This window comes from Silurus meridionalis, chromosome 10 (genome assembly GCF_014805685.1).
Source record: "Silurus meridionalis isolate SWU-2019-XX chromosome 10, ASM1480568v1, whole genome shotgun sequence".
NCBI classification, from domain to species: domain Eukaryota; kingdom Metazoa; phylum Chordata; class Actinopteri; order Siluriformes; family Siluridae; genus Silurus; species Silurus meridionalis.
This window is the reverse complement of record NC_060893.1, coordinates 13,827,805-13,851,881: the sequence shown is the minus strand read 5'-3', so window position 1 is coordinate 13,851,881 and position 24,077 is coordinate 13,827,805. Positions and strand designations below refer to the sequence as shown.

The window sequence follows — 24,077 nt, the reverse complement described above, 5'->3', positions numbered from 1 at the left end:
TCAACCATGGAAACTAACCTTGGTAACCCAGTGACATTGTCCTGATATTTAGTTCCTTTATGGTCATACTCTTCCCAGGCATCTGCTGGCGGCTTTAGGCATCTAATGAGCTGGTAATACAGCTCATTAACTCTGTAGGATCTCTAACACACACACATCTACACACAAAATTGTGTGAATGAGAGGCCTCAGATGTCCAGCAGGATAGAGAAAAGCATGCATTAGCTCTTTCATTGATCTCTGGCTTTTCACAGGGGGATATTTGTGAATTTGAAAAATAAAGTCATCCTGGAGGAGCAAAGGAAGATGAATAGGGTTCTGTGCTGGGCTGTTGGGTGGACTGAACCCCTCTGTTTTGGGTTGTTTTTCCCCCTCCATCAGAGCGGGTACACTAGGCTGCCTGTGCAGAGAGCGGGCGGAAGCAGGACGTGGATGTGTAAAGTGATCTGCAGACCCGCACAGAGCCCCTTTTCAGCACCGTCTGTTCAGCACCGCCATTCTGCTGCGACACATCAGGCAGTCCTCCATCCACATAAACAGCAGCTCACATCAGGGACATCCCAGCATGCACCAGCGCCCCGCTGCCAGCCTCAAAGCCTTACCATGACAGTGAAAGATATTCACCACAGGGACTGGCAAACTGAATGACCAAATATTAGACCACTGAAATACTGCAGTTCAGAACAAAAACAACCCCCAGGCCTTTTCTAAATGCTGAAATGATTAAATTAATTACACCTATTATTTTCATTAATCATAATTCCTTAGGTGGGAGGGTGAATAAAGGAAGCTGAGCTTCAAGCTGTTTCTCACTCAAAACGATATTTCCATTCTCTCTGGGTCTAACAGCTACTTCCTCTTCTGAAGGCTCCCTTCTGTTACTGTCATTCCTATGATCAAATCTTTTCAGCTTTCTTTTAGAGATTTAAACATTGTAAAGTGCCTTGATGTTCATTATATTCCAACATTGGTAACACTTCCATGTACAGCAGTTGGTTATTCAAGCCATGGGTTGGGTAATTATTCTGTGCCACCTTGTCCGTCAATTTTCCTTCATTTCTGCTTTAAATACTTTAGATATTTTCAAACCAGTACCATAAAGTGGTTTGAACAGGATGAGTACCACGTGGCCTCCCACAGCACAAAATAAACAATCACAATAAAAGGATATAGTTAGAATCAGAGAGAAGTGAGTTCAGAAAAGGCACTGGCTTGGTGCTGAATGTGTGAGCTCTTTGTGTGAATGCCTACTTGTTATTGTTTCCATTTGTGACTGTTGGTTTTTGTCTGGGGTGCCTTTATAACCACTGCCTCTGTTTAAAAAATATTTGACTGTGTATTAAACGCACACGTATGTGAAAATATGCGGTTTTAGTTTGTTGTTAAAAGAACAATAGAGTTTGGTAATGTTTAAAAATTCAGAAATGAAATTTCCTAGGATTCTTTTCAGACTTTAAAATCATTTATTACTTTTCAAGGTTTATTGTGCCAATATTAACTAGTACAAACAGTATTAAGAGAGTGTACATATTATATTTTACTGCTTTTACTGCATGACTCTCAAATATCACATTATGTACTGATACAGTATACAGTACTTAAAAAGGCTGAGTTGTTATTGAGTCATTTAAACATTTCCTTAGACTATTTAAAGGTACTGTGCTTTAGGAAAATGCTAGTACAACGTGACTCACGCATTCAGTGCCTGGAATTCCCTTCTGCTTTTGGCTGGCCAACTACTGCTTTTGGCCCTGCAGGGAAATCTTAAATGTATCGTGCCAAATAAATGAAATAATGATGTGACTGCAGTAAACCACCCATCTTACTGATGGCCAAAGGCTATTTTAGAAAACAAAAATATATTTATTCCAATTTTTTCCAGAAAAGATAATATGCGGACCACCTTTGTTATGTCTCAAATTTCTTTTTTTTCTTCCTTTTTTAAATTTTTTAAATTTAATTTTTTTTAAGTATCACCATTTTAAACCACCCCTTTGACCGTTCAGGTACTTACTGTGTCCTTTCTTTAAACTTTGCACTTTTGCCCCAGGTTTTTAACCTTGGTCTGTTGGTGAGATCACTGCTTTTAGTGCTTTCTTTTCACCTTGAGGTTCTGCTTACTTTTACACTTGTAGTAGCAGAGACGTGACCTGGCTAAGCCCGTTCCCTCCTCCCCAAGCCCATTCCAGCTCTCGCTGCTCTCAGCGATGCTATCTCCTCACTGTGAATAAGGAAACAACAGAATGGGGATTAAAGTATCCCTGTTCATGCATTATATTTACGCAGTAATTCCTTCTGTGCAGGAAAGAGATTAGGAAAGAAAGGAGCACATGAGACGACTAAAGGAAAGAGAGGTAAAAGCTAGACAGACTGCACATTAATCAGATCCTACTAACTTAATGGGAAATGTCTGAATTTCTGCCTATCATTCCTCTCATTCCTTTTTGTGAATGTCACCACACTTGAATGCATGTAAAAGCGTATGCATGTGTGCCATTGAGATTTATAGATAGTGAGGCATATAAAGAAGCAATATAAATGTACCTACAATCTTTTTTATAACCTTAATGTAAAGTTTATTGCTTACTTGGACACATAGTGAAATATAAAGACAAATGGAATTAGATAGCAGGACCAGTGTTCTTCAACCAGCAGGCAGGAAGGCCAAAAGGGACTGTACTGTAAGCCTGAGGCATCCAAAATCACCATATACCTGCCACTCACACTGACATTCTCACAGCAAAACACACACAAACACACACACACACACACACACACACACACACACACATTATAACAAATAGTATTTAGTGTAGAATTAAAATTAATTGAAATATATCTTCCTTTGACTTAAAAAACAAATTATTGTTGTGCTCTCCGTTACTGTGCTTTTGGTCTTTGTGCTCTCTGTCCTCAGAGCTGAATTGATCACAATTCAGAAATAATTCCTGAGTGACACAATTGGCCATAGCTGAGCTTTTTCTCAGATGATAGGCGCAAACAGCAAAGCCATATGGCCAAAGACGCTAGGGCGCAGTTTGGCAGTGAGACTTAGGCGATCATTTTAACTCAGACTATCCCTAAATGAACTCCATAGAGCACTTTTAGTGAAACAGAGTGAGAGCATCATCGTTCTTCCTTCACACAGTCCTGGACTGATGTCGGCTTTGGAGGCTGCTGAGAGGATATGGAAAGAAATGGAAGTAAACACCAACCTTAGCCAAGCTCCTAGAACCCACATATCATCAATCAGAGCCAAGCTTCTAGAACTTTTTCATGTCTTATGACAGATGGTGCCTCTTTTTTCTCTTTCTCTCTCACACAAAGTCTTTCAGTGAGAGCAAATAAATGCAAATGAGAGGCCAAGAGCCCAGTCCTGCAATGGACAAGTCTAATTTTAAACTTTGAATGAAAAGACCTATGGCAAGATAAATTTCAGCTATTACGGTGGACTTATGTGAAGAATAGACTTGCATATGAAGTATTACTGAACAGAAGATGGATTAATGAAAGCGATGAATGAGCTGGTTAGGTAACATAATAAATTGCATTCAGTACATGGCAGAAATGTGATTCATACTGCTTGATTCAGCTGACTGGCTTCATTGTCTGCTTCCAATACATTTTGGATTAAATATGGTTTGAAAAAGCTTTTCTCTCCATACATTTAGACTTTTTGAAATAGCAGTCAAACAGACCTAGGCTTTCAGGGGAAAATGACAAGAACATAATATATATATTTTTTTTAAGTATTAGTTGTGGTTATAAAGGTTTAAAACAAAACAGTTGCCAGTATTAAAACAAATATCCTGTCAATTTAACTTAATATTCTTTCCACTTGCTGAAGTCCTGAGAAATACTTCATGAGCTGGTCAAAATTTGGAAGTTGTGTGAAAAAGTGAGAAAACAATACTTTTTAAATGCCCTGAAAAAAGATTCCATCATGTTTGTGGAATGATGTGGTTAGAAATATGGAAACATACTGGGTCAGAAATGTTCTGGTAATAAAAACTGTCTGAAAGAGAGGAAAAGGGGAAACTTGGGAGGGGGTAAGGGGAGCTTCTGGAATTACATACTAAAACGCACCCCCAACCCACACACACACACACACACACACACACACACACACACATTCTCACACACTCACACAAACACATGTTTTTCTTACTATCTTCAATCTCCTTGTGAGGATCTTAACATGGCATAATTTGTAATGTAGCTAATTAATATGCCTACGCATAAACTAAACACTAATGTCAGTAATCAAAAGCAAAAAAAAATGTGTTTGTTTTTTTATATTTTTAAAAAAGAAAGCTCTAGTTTCTGGAAAACAAAACATTTTTCCCTTCAGGGACCAAGTTGATCTACTCACAAGGTCAAAACAGTCAGACATTTGGTCCCCACTGAGATATAAAAGCATGCCACACACACACACACACACACACACACACACACACACACACACACACACACACACACACACACACACAAACACACACTTTTAACCGCATTTTGGGAAGGAGGGTGTCTCAAGCCTGTGGTGGATGTTGCTCACCATCCAGGTTTCTTTAATTGCATCCCAAAATAGGCCTATAACCTCTGATAAAAACCTCATTCAGAGTCAGGCAGAAAGCTAAGTAAACTTCTCATGCACATTATGCAGTGATATAAATGGACTGCTTTGCCACTTCAGCTCCTTTTAATATCTATATATAAAAAATGTGAAATTAGTCTAATTTCTTTCCACTGCCCCAGATCTTTTTTTTTCACTTTAGAAGAATTAGCTGAGGCCAGGCACAGTTTGCCACCCATGGCTAACATTTCTCAAGTCAAATATTCTTGAAAGGCAATTTGCTTGGGTAATGGATGTTTCCTAAAATAAAAAGAAGGTCGCTCTTCAGAATGTTGGTTTGGCCATGGGTCTGCTGTGAAGCTGCAAGGTGTTTTGGGGGAATGTGTTGTTGTTTCCTTTCCCCATAGATGTGTTTAGGAGTGTGCGGAACGCAGTTAGAGAGGATTAAAGTGTTACCTGACCCATTCTCTCTAAGTCATCACATAGGATTGGGATACAGTGTGGCCACACTGTGAGCAACTGTACCCCTTCCAATCTCATTATTCCTCTCACATACACACACACACACATTCACATTTTTTGCTCTCGTCTTTAAAGTTCTTCTAGGAAAATAGCATGAGAAGAGTCCAACAGGTGTCTGGAAAAGCTGACGATGTCAGCAAGGTTACCTAGCATTCCTTACAGGTTTACAGTCGGATGAAGAGGGCCATTGTGTGTAAAGGTTCAGGCATCTTAAAGATGCAGCCTTGGTATTTGGTCAAGCTTTTCTAAGTGGACAACATTTTGATTTTCTCCTTAATGTAGAAGCCTGCCTAATAGTTTAGAGTCTAGGGGTACATCCTGTAGCCAAAGAAAATGCATGTGCACTACATATGTGTGTGAGTATTAACAGTGTGTATAAATATGTAAAAGGCTGTGAGTTTTAGGTTGCTTTAGAAAAAAATATTTTTTTCCCCCCTTTTTTTCTGCCCTTTTGTCTCTCAGTGGAAACTAAAAGATGGATCTACATGCTCATTATTTATATTTCATAAATGTCAAATTTAAATGTAATGTAGTGTGTTTCTGCATTGGGATAAACTAAACCCATAGTATTCGCACTTAGGCTGACACAGCTACTTAGAAAGGAGTGAAATCACGTTCATTACCTAATAACAAATCATTTTGGACCCCAGGAGTTCACACCTCAAAGCTATAAAGACAATTTATGCTTTATTTAAGCTTGAATAATGGAAAACTAAGTGCTCAGATGCCATATACAACATTAAATCAACAGACTGCCTGCAGAAAGATCCTCAGAAATGATGGTAGTATGATCTCAGTTGATAAATGGCATAAGAGTCTCTAAGCAAAACAAAGCACTTTTTTGCTTTAGCATGCACTACATACAAGGGGGAGGGGGAAGGGCAAGAAAAGCTCAGGAAACTGGCTCACTTTTTCTCTGTGCTCTCACTTTGCTATAAGAAAGTAGTCAAAAGTATATCATTCAAGCACACTCACAGAATACTAACTAACACAAATACAAGAGGGTAAAGAGTGAAGACAGACAAAACATTTTAGATTGCACTCACACAGAGCTTGTTTACATTTCAGTTTGTGCACACACAGATGCTCAAAAGGAACCCCCTGTCGGCCAAGAATGGCTTCTGGGTGGTGTGTTTGGTGTGGCCATATGGATCTGATGGTGGTATGTGTGGTGCAGGCTGACTTGACACAAAGCCGGAGGAACACACAGGCTTGCCTTAATTGACTTATAAAAGTGCCTAAAATTCAATTTTATGGAACCATTTTAAGACAACATGCACAGAGAGTAATATCAAGTCATACTTGGTAATCAAATGTGTCACAGGCACAGGCCTTTATTTGCTAGCCAAACTTCTATAAACTTTAAACTGGCTTGTGGATAAGTAAAAGCAAAAAGATCTGACTGGCTAGATATTTAAAGTTATACCAAATAGGCGGTTTGATAAAATGACAGCATTAAAGCTTTGAGATCGCTGGCAGGACACATGGTAGCCATGTGCTTATAGATTTGGATTAGGAAAGTCAAGCTGCCAGTTGTGAAGATATAAATGATCCTGCACTGGTTGTGCACTGACAGCTATGGATTTGGTGCTACTTCTGATAGGTCCATGTGATCACAGCTCTATGTTCTTTGTTGTTAGAGACAGCTTGTGTTCTCTCCTCCACATTTCCTAAGGGCTGGCTGACCTGAACAAATAGTGAATGTAGTATGATATATGGATTAAGCAGGATGGTCCAGGGAGTTCCCACTAGGGAACTTGCACGCTTCTATTCTGCTTTGAGAGAGGAGCAGACATACTGCCTTTGACTGCAGCTGGAGCTGGAGAGAGGATGTGAATTTTCACAGACCGATCCAAACCCAGGCAGAGCTCAGTCTCCAAACCATTATGCTAAATACCAGAGCCAGGCTGAGGACAGGGTCCTTGAAACAGAGCTCTTTCAGAAGTGCAATAAAAAATTAGTGCAGCTCCACTTGTAGGATATAGGCCATTGTCTCTATTAAAATGTTTTTCAGTGCCCAGGTATGACCATTAAATCTATAATACAAAGGTCTTTACTAAGTCACCAAACAATACTGAAATCAAAGTGAGCATAAAAGATGATTAAAAAAAGATTTTAAAAAGATGTCTGGATAAGCATTCATTATATCTGTTGCCAAAATTTGATATTTATTAATTTTGGTTGTAATAAAGCATCTATTATGTTATTTCAATATAAACCAGTTTAAAAAGTCATTTGTGCATCATGATGCAGATAATGCATCATGTAGATTCATCACTTTTGTCACTATCAAAAGCATGTGTGTATGTTTAAGAGTTGTTTAAAATGACATCATCGTTTTTGGAGAGTGGAGAGGAACAGATCAATTTTAAAACACATTAATTTAGCTGACCCCAGGGAAATTGTTTTTTATTTCAAAAGCAAAAATTGACAAATATTGGTCATTTTTACTAGTGTAAAAATTGTTTTTGCTGGTGTTTCTTTTAACATCTATGTATATGACATATACTAAGTGTTTACTTTTACTGGTTAAAATCTTTTTTTTGTTTATAAAAATATCTTTAATCTCAGAAGGCAGATCAGATATGACATATTCTAATGCTGCTGTGTCAATTTACCATCCTTTACCCTGTGGATCCATTGTGACAAGGATAAAATGATTACATATAATGAATGATATATATGTGTGGGAGATGTGTGCTTACCTGTGGGTTTTTTCTTCTCTGTTTTGGTACAGGGCTAATCGTGTGTGTGTGTGTAGTCCGCTTCTTTGACTTTGATAATTTGCCAGAAGTTCAGGGGAAAACATGGTGGACAATAAATATTATATATATATATATATATATATATATATATATATATATATATATATATATATATATATATATATATATACACAAATTACATAATTATTCTTCAGGAAAGTGGACTTTTTGGTAACCACCATATAAAATACATTCTGCTGCTAAATACAAACTAAGCTGCAGAAGGCCAAAATAAACATAGGCAGTGTCTGAGATGCCTTACGAATGACCACCACCTGTCTGAACTCACAACTTATGAATATCACGCAATCATTCATCTCTAATGAAAATAATAAGCCCAAGATAATTTCTATGGCAAGCTAATGATTGACATGGAATGTAATGAATTCCTAGTGTTTGCCAGAGAAGCAGAAGAACAAACAGAACTAAGCCCTGATTTAAGAACCAGTAAATTGAAAGACAAGTGAGAAAAAAAAAAGTAGCATCATGTAATTTACTAATGTACCTGTAGTTAAAGTAAATAAAGAGGTGGGTCATTTTTTTTTTACACATAAGAATAGTTAAATAGTGACTATTCAAATCACAGTTGTCTAAATATAAGTGAAGTTTCAAAATGCTTTCAAGAATAGCTGGGAGCTTTCTGAACAGCTTTTAAACAATATATTGCAGTGGAAAAAATATTGCTTATTGACAAGTGTAGGTTTTTTTGCAAAGCTGATGTAATGCTGCCCTCTTTTGGTGAGATATGTTTTTGTTGGTATATTTAGCTTAGTAGCTCTACAATCCTAAACTTATAAAATATAATTTCTAACCAACAAACAACAGTAGTATTATGTTATAAAACATTATTTTGATAAATCTTACAGTTTGAATTTAAATTCATTTAATTGTAGTAGTGGATCAATATATTGTCAGTGTCAAGTGGATAAACAATCCTGACAACCCATTCTTTATTTTTTTCTCTTTTTCCTCAGGGCTTAAGGATGATTACAGATGATCATTTTCTCTTCGATGAAACGAGGAGATAAGGAAGAAGATATAATCTAGTTTTTTTTTCTGCTCGTGCCACTGGAGAAACTTCCAGACTACAGCAGAATGTCATTGTGCCACAGACTCCATAGATAAGGAGCAGACTGCTGAATCAGCTACGTTGGCATCATGGCAGGAGAGGCCAAACAAACATATGCTACCAAAGAGCTGGATGCAGAGATCAACCAGGAAGAAAAGAAGATTGCAAGTGAGCAGTTCAACGCAAAAGCATTTAAAGGGTCCCCTGAGCACTTCCAGAATGTGTGTGTGGAGTCACAGACTGTTAACACGAATACTAAGTTTGTAGAAAAGGAGAAAGACAACCCTCAACAACGTGAAGCTGTTATCCGGCCACAGCAGGCAGGAAAAATTGATTTCAAGTCGTTGCAGAACCGGTCGAACTTTGCCAGTGATAGAACATGGCCTAATGGCAAGGTTAGTCCTCAGTCTCCGAATGGGAAGAGTCGTATTCGGGATAAGGGGAAAAAGTCAGGAAAAACAGAGCGTACTAACCCACAGCAGCTGTGCAGACTGAGTACTACAAATTCACGTTCCAATCCCACAATAGGGATAGCTTATCCACAGCAGAAGCTTTCACCTCCCAAGAAGCTGGAGGCCAGCCGAGGCCCTGTCTCAGGCAGCTACAGGTTTCATGTACCAAATATCCCAGAGCGAGAGGCAGAACTGCAGCAGGAGGAGTTTAACCTGAACCGCTGTTTCCAGGAGAGCTCTAACCTCATTTCTCCAAACTATACCTCACAACCAGTGGGCTCTGCCGCAGGGGGCTCTACTCACCAGCACCCAGCATCCACTGCACCTCAGCAACCACCCATTGCATTAGAGACTAATAACACTCAAGCTGTCAACCAAATGCTTTTCCCTGACTTTCAGCTGAGTGGAGCTGACATGTGGCAGTCTCCTGACAGGGTTTTTAGTAATGCTAGTTTTGGGCTCCCATCACAAAAGTCTAACAGTGTTGTGGATGTGAATAAACCCAATAGCTTTGTTCCATTACCATTTCAGTATGGATATCCATTACTGGATAATGCAGACTCCTTTCCTTGTGATCAGAATCCACAGCCACAAGATTTAATACAAGCATCTTTGGGTCCCAACCAAGTGACCCAAAACTCATTTTCTTTTCAGTCCTCTGGGGACGAGCATGAGGTTGTGCAAAGCAATACAAAACTGAATTACGAACAGTCAGCGGACAGGCAATATTCTTTACACTCCAAACCTCCACAGTATGTGCAGACTCCCCATGCTATACCTTCGTCTGTGCATTGCGCAAGAAGTACAGGTGGTAGTGTTAGTAATGGTGATAGCAAAGAATCAAACAATCAACAACCAGATAAGAAAAAGAGTGCTATATGTGATAAGTCAGATAATTATTGTCCAGTAGACACTAAGGATATAGGTGCCCTTGCAGAGGGGAAAAGAGGCTGCCATTCAAAGAACAGTACTTCTAGTCAAAGAATTCTTATTCAAGGCAGTGTTCATCACATCAGAAATATTGCACAGACTCAAGGCCCTCAGATACACTTTTCAAAAAAGACTTACAACAATTCCCCAACAAATATCATCCATGTGGGTTCAGCACCTCTTGACAAAAACAGTAGAGTAACACAGCCATGGGAAGGGCCCAACAAAACCTTTCCATTACCCTTAGATCAGAACTCCACCCCGTACCCATTTCAGTGCCAGCCTCCCCTTGAGCAAAGACAAAATGCAGGAATTAACAGCCGCATGCCCTGGCAGCAGATCCGCCTTACTGCAGCAATGCCAAACCAAAACAGGATTGAGCTTTCCAGGCAACTTAGTAATCAGCAAATGGCTTTTTTGATAACTCCATCTGACTGGAATGAGGACAGTAAGTCTCAAAAAAGCAACAACCAGAAAACCTCTAACGAATTTCCCAGTAGATCCAGTGAGGTTTTTTCAAAACTGAGGCAAGACAGTGTCAAGCAGGGCTGTAGTACAATATCACCATGTCAGTTTACTAATAAAGTGGAATCAAGCCAAAACCAAGTTGGAGATACTAAAAATAAGTCATTATACTTTCATCCAGTGCATGGCTCTGCACCAAGAACTCCCAGTTACCCTCCACTGCATGTTCCAACTATGGAACTGATGATGGTTTCCCCTTATGATTCCCCCTCACACTCACCCATACAAAACCAATTAGCTAGCAGCACATGCTCCTCTCTTTCACCAGACTCTACTAGCCCTGTCAGCAGTTGCTCCGATGACAGCCAGAAGGCATCTCCATCTCAGTTTTATAACCAGGTGCAAAACAAGCCATCACTAGACAGCCTTAGTTCTAATCAGCATCAATACCATTCAGATGTTTCCCGTAGCCTGCGGTACAACCAAGAAAAAGGCAAAGAGAATATTGTGAGTTTTTCATCAAATAGCAGACATTTGAAACCTAACGTGGAAAGTGGGAAAGGTTGCATGGACAGCTACGGAATGGAGCACCGTCCACCACCACCATATTCAGCTCACCAACTGTTAGCTAGCTCTTTGGCTACAGCAAACCTTGACCAACTGGATGTACTTCTCACATGCAAGCAGTGTGATCAGAATTTTAATAACCTGGCTTCGTTTCTTGATCATAAACAATACTGTGGACAGCATCCCTTTGCACAAAATGACTTCAAAGAAAATCGAAAAGTGGAGGATGCAAAGAAATTTCAGGCAGATCACACAAAAGCTATCCCAACAGGTACCAATTTTGCCATGTCACGGAGTTCATCTGATTTGCACATGTCCCTGCTAGGGCTTAACAAGAATGGGGAGATAATGCCTGACAGTGAAGCCAAAGTTGATGCAAAGGATGACCCTATGAAACTCATGCTGCCATCTGCAACACTCCCTGACTTAGAGATTGAAGATGCTAAGTTAGACAGTCTTATCACTGAGGCATTGAATGGACTTGGTTATCAGTCAGACAATGCTGAAATTGATAGTAGCTTTATTGATGCGTTTGCAGATGATGAGATCACCACTACAAAATGCTCATCTAGTCGACAGACTCTGAAAACCAAAGATTCTGTAATGTTTGAGAGTCGAAGTAAGCATGAATTCACAGCCAGTGAAAAATCATTAACACAGCAAAAGTATACCTTTGATGCAGACTTTGACTGCCTCACTGCTGAAAGCAAACATGCTGATGTTACTTTCAAAGAAAATAACCAGGATTTAGAGACACATATAGAAGGTAACAGAGAGGAGAACTCTCTTCTAAAGAAGGAATCCACCTTGGAGGAAACTAACACACATACAGAATGGGTTAAAGAGACACTAAAGTCAGATAAGACACCAGATAAAAGTGAGCTTGGTCCCAGGTTTCTCTTGTCCAAAAAGTTTTCAGAAAGAGGTGGACTCAAAACTTTACAAAGCAGCACCCCATCTGTTAAAACACCTACTCTGCAATCCCCATCTGCCACTAGGAGTCTGACACCACAGAGGCCAATAGTGAAGGAGAGGAAAAGGAAAAGGATCAGTGGAGGGAGTTGGAGTAAGGAGCTCATTCACAAAATAGTTCAGCAAAAAAATAAGCTTCATAAGCTCCATGTGAAAGGCACTAAAAACATGCAGTTCTCACTAGTGATGGAGAGAGTGACACCTACAATACAGAATCCTACTTTCAGAGAGTATGATTACATCTCTGATTCAGATGAGGACTGTGAGCCTGTGAAGATAGCCAGCCAGGGCCGCCTTAGTCAGAGCATTCGTTGCAAGTACACATATACAAAAGAATGTAAAGGAAGAATAAGAGCAGATAAGAACAGGGAAAGTCCATGGAAGCAAGACAAGATAGAGAGCTTTGAATTGAAGAAAGCTGAAACTGTCTCTCCACCTTTAATAAAAGAAATCTCTGGCCATCAAAGGGTGCGTCGGCGAAGCAGCAGATCTTCAACCAGCAGTGAACTCAGCACATCTGTGAGTGTCTCCAGCGAGAGCATCAGTAGCCCTAAAAGCATTGATCGCACAGATTCAGACTGTGAAAAAAGAGTGGAGATAAGGAAAAAAGAACAAGATTCCTTTGATCAGGACAGATCTCCACAAAGAATATTAAAAGAGTCAAGCACATCATTAGCTTTGACCTTCACCAAAAACACAAAACATTATAGCACTGACAAGATTCTACTCTCTGAACTCAAAGACAGTTATACTACGTCAAAGTGTTCAAATGTTATCAGTACAACAGAAGAGACTGCATCAGAGCATACCTTGACTAAAAGTACTGTCAGCCTTGCAACATTCAAAACCACCACAGTGGAGGTGGAAGAAAAAATGGACCACTATGGCGCTGAAATGGGAATTGCTACAAACACAGAGGAGACCACGCCACTCAGCAAAGACTACAAAGATTGCAAACAAGCGAGCAAGCATCTCAGAATGACTGGTAAAACAATGAATTCAGTGAAGACCAAAAATGATAAAGAAATCAAAAGAGATCCTGCTTTATTAAAAGGAAGAACATTACACAAGAAGAAAGAGTCACACCAAGATTCAGACTCTTCTCCAGTCTCCTTTGAGAACTTTAATAATGATATTTCTGCAATCGAAGAAACAAAGTCTGCTCAGACTGACTTGTTCTCTGAGCCTCCATCACTTTGCAGTTCACTTATGGATGAAGTGTGTTTATCTTCTGCTAAAATGAATGATGCACTCCCACAGAAAGACAGATCATGTCTTATGCCATATGCATTAGAGCATGAACAAAGTCTTATGAAATCACCCCTTTCATTTGATACAACATCAATGTTTGGTGACCTTACAGTTGGTGGATTTGACAATAACTTGTATCCAGATATTCAACTAACTAAAGAAAGCTTTGGTCCAATAGACCCTGCAGCTGACAAGAAAGAGCTGTTTGAGTCATCCTTTTCACCATTATTAGAGCAGAGAGATTGGGGCCTAATGGTTGATGTGACTTCTGAACTACCAGATGGGATTGCACCATACAAAGAGGACTCAGACCTAGCAAATAATAAAAAGATCTGTTTTAACCAAGTCCCTTTCCCACTGACAGAGAAAATAATAGACTACCATCCAAATCTCAGTGGTTGTGTCTCTGATGATGAGCTTGAGATTAAAAGAATTGTGACAGAACTTGAGAGCCAGCTCCAGTCAGCTAAGCTAAGTAGTCCTTCTCCACTTGATGGTGAGCCACCAAAACACTTGACTATGAGTAAATTTTCACCATTAAGACTGGATGATCATGTTACTGGAAGTGATCAGAGTAGCTTGGAGGTGGTTTGCCAGTCAGAAAGCTTGAGACTTGCTGCACCAGCAGACTCCCACTCAGAACTATTCTCTGAACCTGACCTGCCATGGTCCAGTCCAGTTCAGTTTGGGTTACTGGGTGGACAACAGTGTCTTCACACTCCAACGCACCCGACTGTGACAGACACCACACTTCATTTAGGCACAGAAAGCTTACATGAAAAGGGTGGTGCAGAACTAAATATTCAAAACACAGACAAACCAGGAGAAGACGAAAACAATGGAGAAAAAACAGGGAGTATTGATCCTCTGGGCAAAGCTATGGCCAAATCAGAAGAAATGATTGAACAGGAAATATACACGGAAAACCTCATGAAAAGCCTAGAGGTGATCTCAGATTCTTTATCGTCAGGGCTGGAAACCGCTCAATCATCTGTTCATCAAAAAGAATGCTGCAAAGAACAGGAAAAGGAGGATGGTGAGGAAAAGACAGAAAAGACTATGTTCACAATTGAGTCTGAAAGAATGGACTCTAGTTACTCTGTGGAGGAACATACTGAATGCTTATCGGATGTAAATAAAACATTATTGGAACAACCCCCCAAACTTATAACAGGTGACATTTGTGAGCCAAATGTAGGTGGCAAAACAGAAAACTTCAGTGATGTTGAGAGTAATGATGTCAGTCTGCATGACACAGAGGTAAATGAGCCAAAACCAGCAAGCACTTGTGTTTCGATCGATTACTCAAAAGACTCAACGTTACCCTCTGTTATATTTGATCATGAAACTTGTCAACCACCAGTAGAGATGGGGAACGTTAGTCCTGAAGTAGGAAATGTGGAAGATTTTCATTTAGAAGGTCCTCCCAACAATCCAAATGCCCTGCCAACATTACCAGATGTTCTAAAAGATGAAAGCACAAAGACACTTAAACAGGAAAGCAGCCAAGCAGAAGAAATGTTCATAGAAACAAATGCTACCAAAGATTGCAAAGGCATGCATGAAACCGCATCAGTAAATTATAGTACACAAGTCAATAAGATTGAAAATGGCACGGCTGAGAGAGCAAAAGCAAATGATACAAAGCCAGATAGTGGTTCAGTCTTTGAAATAAGAATTAAGTCTCCTTATAGTAAAAATGCCCAAATTCTGGGGAAAGACACAGGCATGATGAGCACACATGAGCAATCACAAATGGACAAACAGGATCAGAACTGTGAGGACACATTGAGAATGACATTTTCTGATGCACACAGTTCAATTGGAGAGAATATACAGACCAATCTTCCTGAGAATCCAAAACTAGAATCTGTACCACCAATTAGCCCATCGCCATTGGTTCCTCCCTATGTTTCTGCAAAGAGTTCCCCCTTGCAAGGAGAAAAGAGTCTATTAACCAGTTGTTGGACCAATATTAATATAATTAGCCCTTCTTTGATTGAAGAAACACTAACCATTAAAGGTTCTGCAGATATAGATAATGCTAGGTCACTTACTTGTGAGTCATCCAACACAGCTACTAAGATAAGTAATTCATTTGCTTCCAATCTGAACCATCCTAAAACTACAGAAAACAAAATATCCAGCCCCAGAACAATGTTAACTGTGGACAGCATCTCCAATCATCCTTTTTATGATGCAAATGAGAAATCAGAATTATTGGATGTTACCCAAAACAAAGACACATTATATGAATTCAAACTAAGCCCCATGAATTATAGTGAAACAAAGTTCACTAGCTGCAGCCAAAGTTCTAAAAACTTAAATAAAAGTATTGATGTTCAGTCCAACATTAAATCAAGCCCAAAAGACAGCCTCAACCTTAATGCTTGTGCACTAACTCTCAATACGGAGCTATCACCAAAGTGTCGACTCAGTCCAATACATGTTCAAAATGAGCTTGAACTATCTACCTATGATCACTTGGTCAAACTGGACATACCACATTTTCATGACAGTGCCAACCAAAATGATATTAAATACTGCTGCATTTCACCCACCAATAATCTACATGTAGAGCACAGAGCTTCAGATGATAAGGACCAACTCTCAAAGCTTCACCAAAATAATATGAGCACTTGTCATGTTCCACTTGATTCTATTGATTACATGGATTTAAACATTAATCTTCTGAGGAAGGCAGATGCTGAGAATCTACAAAGTCAGATAACTACTTTTAAACTGGACTCATTGCCTCAGAACCCTATTATGTCTGATGTTCAAGAAACACCAAATCTGAAAGATCAGATACCAGCAGCATCCCTAAGTTTTACAAGTTTGCCAAGCTCAGTAATGACTCTGTGCACAAAGCAGTCAGACATAAAGCCCTCGCCAAAAAAATGTGCTGCACAGAATGCAGTTCAAGGAAAATTTCAGTGTGAAATATGCTTGATGTACTTTCGCACTCTACCTGGACTTAAGCGACACAAAGCCATGAAGCACACAGTTAAAACTGAAGGAATAACAACACAAAAGCCAACTTTGAACAACCAAGGCTTTGCACCACACCCAGTGGATACAGAGCTAAAAGATAACTTGAGGATCCTTGATCCAGTGGTCTTGCTGAATCCTGGCAATGATGGCACACCTGTAACACACTGTAATCTAACAGCTCTGAATTCAATATTTGAAGGCAAAACCAAAGAATTACATGTTTCACAAAGTACAGTGTGTAATGACAGTGAAGACATGCCTCCAATAATTGAGAAAGCAAAGAAAAATAGCAAAGTTAAAAGAAGCAAGAGCATGGATGTCAACAATGAAGGGTTTATTCACAAACTGGTAAAAAAGGACCCTTTCCCAGACGAATTGCTCAGTATACTCAAAACAGACATCCTACAGGCAATTTCTCCAGATTTTCCCACAATGGCACAAACAGAATGTCCTGAGTCACCAGGAAAACTAAGCCCAGCTAACATTCCAAGTTATCAAGAGGTAAAAGTCGCAGAAAATGGCCAGGACTTAGTAAGTGCTTGTGTTAATGAGCAAGAGATACCAACTTTTCCCAAGTGCCCTGAAGTCTTCCACCCTGGAGCTGAAGGAGACAGTACAACAACAAAACCAGATGGTTGTGAAAGCCTAAATGCTTTGGAAAATGATGGCCACGCAAACACCACCATATCTGGGGAATGTATTGCCATTAAAGAAATATGTGATCCATGCGAGGATCTCTCAACTGCAATCAAAAGTGAGACCACAATTTATCCCACGGATGAAAATGGCTCCCAGTGTGAGAGTTATAAAGATCCACCAATATGCCACAGTGGACTGAGAACTGACCTTAAAGATCTCTTTGATGATGAAAACACATTCTCCCAATTATTCCCAAGAAATGATGAAATGAAAAGGAAAAAGTGTGCACGTGTTTATGGAAAAAGTAATAAAAAGCAGAAACAAATGCCAAGCTTAGTTTCTGACTATACTGTCTCAAACACATTTTCTGAAAACAATGACGAGCATAAGAAGAATCCAGACAATATATTTGGCAGTGTGGATGACCATTGTGAATATGAAACAATATCACTTGATGATGCTAAAATGCTTGAGATGTGCCACAAGAGCACGCTTAAAACTTCCCCAAAGAAAGGTTTTCCACAAACTCCCATATCAGATCATCAGGTTGTGCATGAAGACACTCAAGAAGTGAGAATTAGTGACTTTTTATGCCATACAGAGGGTGCCATTCTTAAACCTACAGTAAACTTAAATGAATCTGAAGACAACAATATAGACACAGGGTCAGATGGCAAGAAAAACTGTACATCTGATGAGACTTGCCAGCTGCAGATGGTCTGTGCTCAAGATAATGTCCCTCGCTACCCAAGCATTGACATTCAGAACTTTAGTACTACATTTCAGCTCCCAGAAATCCCACTGTTTGAGTCTGAAAGAGATATGTCTGTGGTTGAGGAAATTGTGCCCAAGAAATCCCTCAAGAAACCCACAGAACGCAGGAATAGGAAACGAATTGAGACTGGACTGAAGCCTAAGGACAAGCAGTACAAATGCAAGGTGTGTTTCACATGGTTCCTCACATTAGGGGAGCTGGATTTCCACAAGCTTTCTCACAATCCTTCACCTCCTCCAACTTGTTATATGTGTGTCCAGCGCAAATTTAGCTCACGGGAGCAACTTCGAGACCATCTAAAGGAAAAGCATGTCAAGAATAAAGCAGGTGTCTGGACTTGTGGCATGTGCTTAAAGGAAATATCGGATGTTTGGATGTACAACGAACACCTGCGGGAGCATGCTACACAATTTGCCCGAAAGGGTCAGTCTCAAAGTTCCCTATTGGACATGCCAGGTTGCTTCATGCAGGAGAACGCTGTGAAGAACTTCATCTCTTCAATCATGCAACATCAGTCGAAAAAGTCTGTCAAAGGGGAGAATGCCAAATTATCTAAGGAGGAGAGGAAAGCTTCTACGGATGTCTCTGGAGTAGAACAAAAATCCTCAGACACGGCTGAGCCTGAAAATATGAAGAGCAAAGTAGTAAGTGCTGGAGGAGGAAGCAAACATAGTATATATACACCCTTTGAAGTTCTTCCCAAAACAGACTCCACCGCAAAAAATGTTGAAATGCATCCCAACTGCAAAGATCCCTCACGGGATTGTCACCACTGCGGCAAACAGTTTCCCAAACCATTTAAGCTTCAGCGACACTTGGTGGTTCACAATTTGCAAAAGATTTTCATGTGTCACAAATGTCCAGTTTCATATCAGCAAGCCAAGGAGCTTAAAGATCACCTAAAAAGTGAACATGAGGAGGTGGATGAGCCTGATTCAAAGCACACTACCTTGTACACATGTGAGCTCTGTGCTGATGTTATGCATGTAATTAAGAAGTCCTTCATCTGCAGTACCTGCAACTATACTTTCTCTAAGAAAGAACAGTTTGATCGCCACATGGAAAAACACCTGGCAGGAGGTAGCAAGATATTTAAGTTTAGGGGAGTGGTGAGACCCTACAAGTCTGAAGAGGATGACATTGATATGCCACCAGATAAGAAGAGGAAGGTGCTGCCTGAGAATTCTCAAGAAAACAGCTTGAGTGTTCCCAGCATACAAAGTACAGACATACAGAGTCAGAAACCAGTCATAGACAACTATGCATGCAGCAGCACTGATGAAGACAAACAGCCTACTGACACAAATAATACAAATGTAAAAATTGAGGACGTGGCAGAAGACCTAACTGGGGCTCTGGAAGAACTGAGGGAGCATCAACCCCAAATGACTTCTGCTGAAAACACCCTTAACACAGAAACAATGACCAAGGTAGAAGAAAACGATACCAAAGAGATTGGTACAGATTTCAAAGGTTCCCTGACTAATATCTGTGATGTTAAAGTTGAAGATGATTGTGGAGCAATTCAGACCACATCAACAACAACAATTCTAAATGAGAGTAGTGTCCTTGATAACAAGATCAAAGAATACCCAGATTTGGTAAATGCAGATGAGATGGAGGCAGATTCAGATCCGTGCATTTTGCAATTTCCTAATCAAACAACTAAAAGCATGAAAAGCCATCAAACAGAAGACCTGTTCCCTAAAGGGGACTACAGTCCCAATGTTATCGAACTGCCATCATTACCCTGTGAAATAAATCAACTCAGGCAGGACCAGATAAATGAATGTACATCTACAGGGAGAAATGAAAATGAACAAGTCATGAACAACATTGAACAGCCAGTATGTGTTCCGGGAAAAGAAAGAACATCTGTTAAATCAGAGGACAACATTAAACAAAGCCTTCACAATATTACAAAGCCCGGAAGCATTGGCATCACAGATGCTGCAGGTGTAAATCATGCCAAGATTTCCCTTAGCTCCATTACAGCCAAAGAAAAGGACTGTTTGAAACTGAAAAAAAGGAAAGATCTCAAGACGATGCCAAGTTCGCCAAGGACAACATCCACTGTTACACGTGAGAATCTTGGAATTGAGCAAAAAGTTAAAAAGAAATTTCGCACCAACAAATGTGAGAGACTTGCTGGTCAAAGAAAAGGTGACATCTCTATTGACTATCCTGTGCTCACATCAGTAAAGGATGAAATGTCCAGTAACAAAATTGTCTCGAAGCACAAAATCGGAACTCTGGACCTACAACCAAAGAGAGGCTCTGACAATTTTTCACCCAAGAAAGGAGAGCTCATTCGTCATTTGAATTGGGATTGCAGAGGGAAGAAAGGTGTACCTGGTAGAGCCATTCATTCTGCCACCTCTAAGGTGTCAGTAACCTCCCTGAACAATTCATTTAACAAATCCCGTCCCAAGCTTGGGGTCAAGTCTGTAGACACGCAATCTTATCATACTGCGGAGTCACACAACAGCCTCCTTAGCAAGCTATTTGGCCAAAGACTCACTGGTTTTAAGATTCCATTAAGGAAGGACACTTCTGAATCCATTAACTGACAATTAGATGCTACTAAGGAGGAGGGAACTATGTTATCCACTAGTTGGCCAAGACAATTTTGTAAATGAGAATGAGATTGTATGCCCCTCCTCTCAGAAATATAATATTTTTTAATTAGTCACTTTATTACCTTGTATCTTTTTGTAAATGTTTTTACATGCTGGTGAGGACATGTGATTAAAGTTTATAAATATGAAATGAACTAGCTGGTTTGCCAGCCAACCTTTACAAAAAAAAAAACTTTATTTTCTCTACCTTGAAGTTACAGAGTTTGTATTTCATGAAAAAAATGAAAAATAATGGGAAAAAACAGTACTTGAAAGTTAACTGAGATTTTTTTTCTCAAATTATGCATGACACAATCACCATGTGTTGTAGATGGGTTTTATTTTATTTTTCTTTTCCGCAACAGTACCAAATGTTATTCCATTTCTGAACTACATCAGTGTGCCTTTTTTGTACGCTTCAAAGAATTACGCCTTTATACTAAATACTTACTGTATTGCAGTGACATTCAGTGTATTAGCTTTTGTATAAGCATAATTGGTGCTATATTATTTTGATTCTTTATGTAATGTGAACATAAATGTCCTCTAACTGAAGGGAACATGTAGCGGATACATTCATCAAATCATTCTTGCTGGTACTCTGTAGTTTCTAGGGGAAATTATAAAACATACTGTGCAGAAAGAAAAGGGTTGAAAAGTTTTTATTTGGTCTCCTCAAAAAAAGGGGGTATTGGGAAGGATCTTTTTCATGACTAAATTCAGTATAATATCTGTTTGATTTGATGAACTCAGGTGCTAACAAGGAAAACTCTTGCGCATGAACCCCTTTTTAGGAATTCCTCTCATGCACTGATGTTACTACATACCAAATCCACAATCAGTTAGCTAGATGTCATCCAAATGTTTTATTATTATTACTTTTATTTACTAGAACACAAAAGGTGCTTTATCTTGTTTATATGTATCTTATATTGTATTATATTGTAGGTAGATTATTTCTGGTGCAATGCATAATGTCAAAGTTCTATTTTAATAATGTGCAACAGATGAAGAGAATGAGAAAAGGGAATTGCTAAGCCAAGCAAAGGCTTATAAGTGGTTCACAAAATGCCTCATATAAAGTTGGTTATTAAAAATCTGCAGTCTTCCTTTGTTTCTTTGTCTTTTCTAGTAGACTGAGCTGTGCACAGTGTTGTTATGACACATCGAAAACTATTTGAATAATTGCTCATTAGTGTTAATTATGGTGATCTATATTAGCAATCGACCATGAAATCCCCTCCACACACACACAAATGCAGTTGTATGAATTTACTCTGGATATCTTAATTGCCTTTATTGAGTATATACAATGCAAAAGGGTTACATGTTTAGTTTAGAGTAGATGTATATAGATGCAGTTATACAAATTTTACTTTTCAAATGAGGACATTCTACAGCAGTTTGGTCGACAAGGTTTTGGGTTTTATTGCTGAATAAACAATAAAATTCTGTTCAGGCACTTAAGAGTGTCTGTTGGTTTAAATGATTTAGAAATTATGTTTATATGTAGTTACTGTCTAAACCAACCCAGCCACTCTTAGTGCCGGTCCCAAGCCCGGATAAATTGGGGAGGGTTGCGTTAGAAAGGGCATCCAGCATAAAAACGTGCCAAATCAAACATGCGGAGGATCCGCTGTGGCGACCCCTAACGGGAGAAGCCGAAAGAAAGTTTTTTACTGTCTAAATGTGATTTCATATGTGTCAAATCAGTTATTATATATATTATTGTTTTATTATTCGCTCTACACCAACAAAAAATTAATGATCTAGTACAACTGGCATAATAATTTCCCAAAAAAGAAAAATAATTTGAATTACAGAAAGGTTCATAGCACATAAGTAAATGATCCTTACTGATGAATCTTGACAAATGATATACTAGAACAGTAGATCACCCTTGGCTACATGCTGAACTGCGCTGTTATTTTCAGTTGATAGTTCACTCTGTGTTTATTGGCTTGTATCCCTACATGAGTCACATTCACTATCACATAGGAATAAAAAGCCATAAAACACAGCAGCTTATACAGAGACACACCCGAGTTCCCTGGCTTGCAAAATAGCTTGTTCTACCTGGACAGAAGGACGGGTGGACAAAGAGACATTATTACAGTCAAATGTGAAACATCAGATGGTTAACAAACTTTTGTAGAAATAAAGTGATTGCTGATTGGGGTTGGAATAAATGCAGTGACTTGACAGTGATAATATTTTAAAGAGGAAATGTAAGAACTAAGTAAAATATTGTGAACGTGTTCACGCATGAAGGCCAAATATACCATGTATAGTTGAAATTCTGGATATGGAACAGTGCTTTTCTCCATGTACATATTGTTCTATATGGTCATAATCCTTTTGCTTAAATAATGCATTGCAATTAATTCAAGTTACAATTTTGAAAATAATAATAAAAAAAAAACAGAAATGCAGTACAAATTGTCAGACAGTAGTTTCAACTTAGCATTAATGATTTGTAATCAATCATGGAAAAAGAGCAACAAAACAAATCCGATAGTATGTCATGTATTGAACAGTTCCGGCAGCAGTAATTGCACAGCTCCTTGACAATCCTGAACTGATTATTTAATCTGCGCAGAAAATCTCCAGGGAAGTGAAACGGCTTTGCTCTTTGAGGTGTAAAGACATTATCTGTGTGGCTGGCCCTAAAATAGCATTGGTTTTCCCAGCTGTTTGCCACACTGCCACTCAAGGAGGGCTGCAGATCGTGAGGCGATAGAAAGGGGTGACTGGTCAGCAATAATGACATGTAAGCAGGTGTGCCACCTTTCTCTGCTCTCTCTCCCCCTCAACACCTCAATCCCACCAACTCAATCACAGCCCAATGTTACACTTAGCTTTGTATTGATGGAATAAAACAGCATTCCATTACTCAGCCACAATGGGAGAGAAATTATAAACGAGACAAAACGGCACTAGGGAACAGGGGAAAGTGATGGATGTGGTCTTGTTTGGTTCAGGAAGAGCTGTCAGCCCCCTCTATCATGACATGCATGGAGATAATAAGCTTCCCTATTTGGCAGGAGGAAAATCATCATGCCACCTGTTTAGGATTCATTGGGGAAAAGAGATCAAGCTTCCATCTCATATAGCCACAGGTGCAGTAGCTACAGATGAGGTGACGGAATGAGGTCCCTAATCTGAAAAATGGATAGCATGCAACACGGAAGGTGTTAATGCTTAAGTAGAAGGATGGCATTGTGTGGGTTTGTTTGTATCAAAGCTACACCACATGCACTTCAGAAAATGTATTTATGCAGCTCTTTGAAAACATAGTCTTATAGGCCCTTGTGAGCTATCATCTATTTCCCCCATAAACTGTACATGCTTTTTTTTTTACATACTGCTTTTATTTCCATTCCATAAAAAAAAAAATGTGAATCAATAATAAAAAATGCACCTTAGATTGTGAAAAAGTATCTGATCTTTTCTGCTTCCTGGGAGAGTTTTACTTGCCTGTCAGC

The 24,077-nt window shown here is 39.3% G+C and overlaps 1 protein-coding gene across 7 annotated transcripts in view; it reads left to right on the top strand.

Annotated features, from left to right (window-relative positions):
* Positions 1-21,691, top strand: part of LOC124392311 — a 197,958-nt gene extending 176,267 nt beyond the window's left edge. For all 7 annotated transcript variants that reach the window (XM_046859173.1, XM_046859174.1, XM_046859179.1 and 4 more), the window contains one exon: positions 8,835-21,691. In XM_046859173.1, the coding sequence (XP_046715129.1) occupies positions 9,019-20,544 (11,526 nt within the window). In that variant the 5' untranslated portion in view covers positions 8,835-9,018 and the 3' untranslated portion in view covers positions 20,545-21,691. The remainder of the gene's footprint in view (positions 1-8,834) is intronic.
* The last annotated feature ends 2,386 nt before the right edge of the window (positions 21,692-24,077 follow it).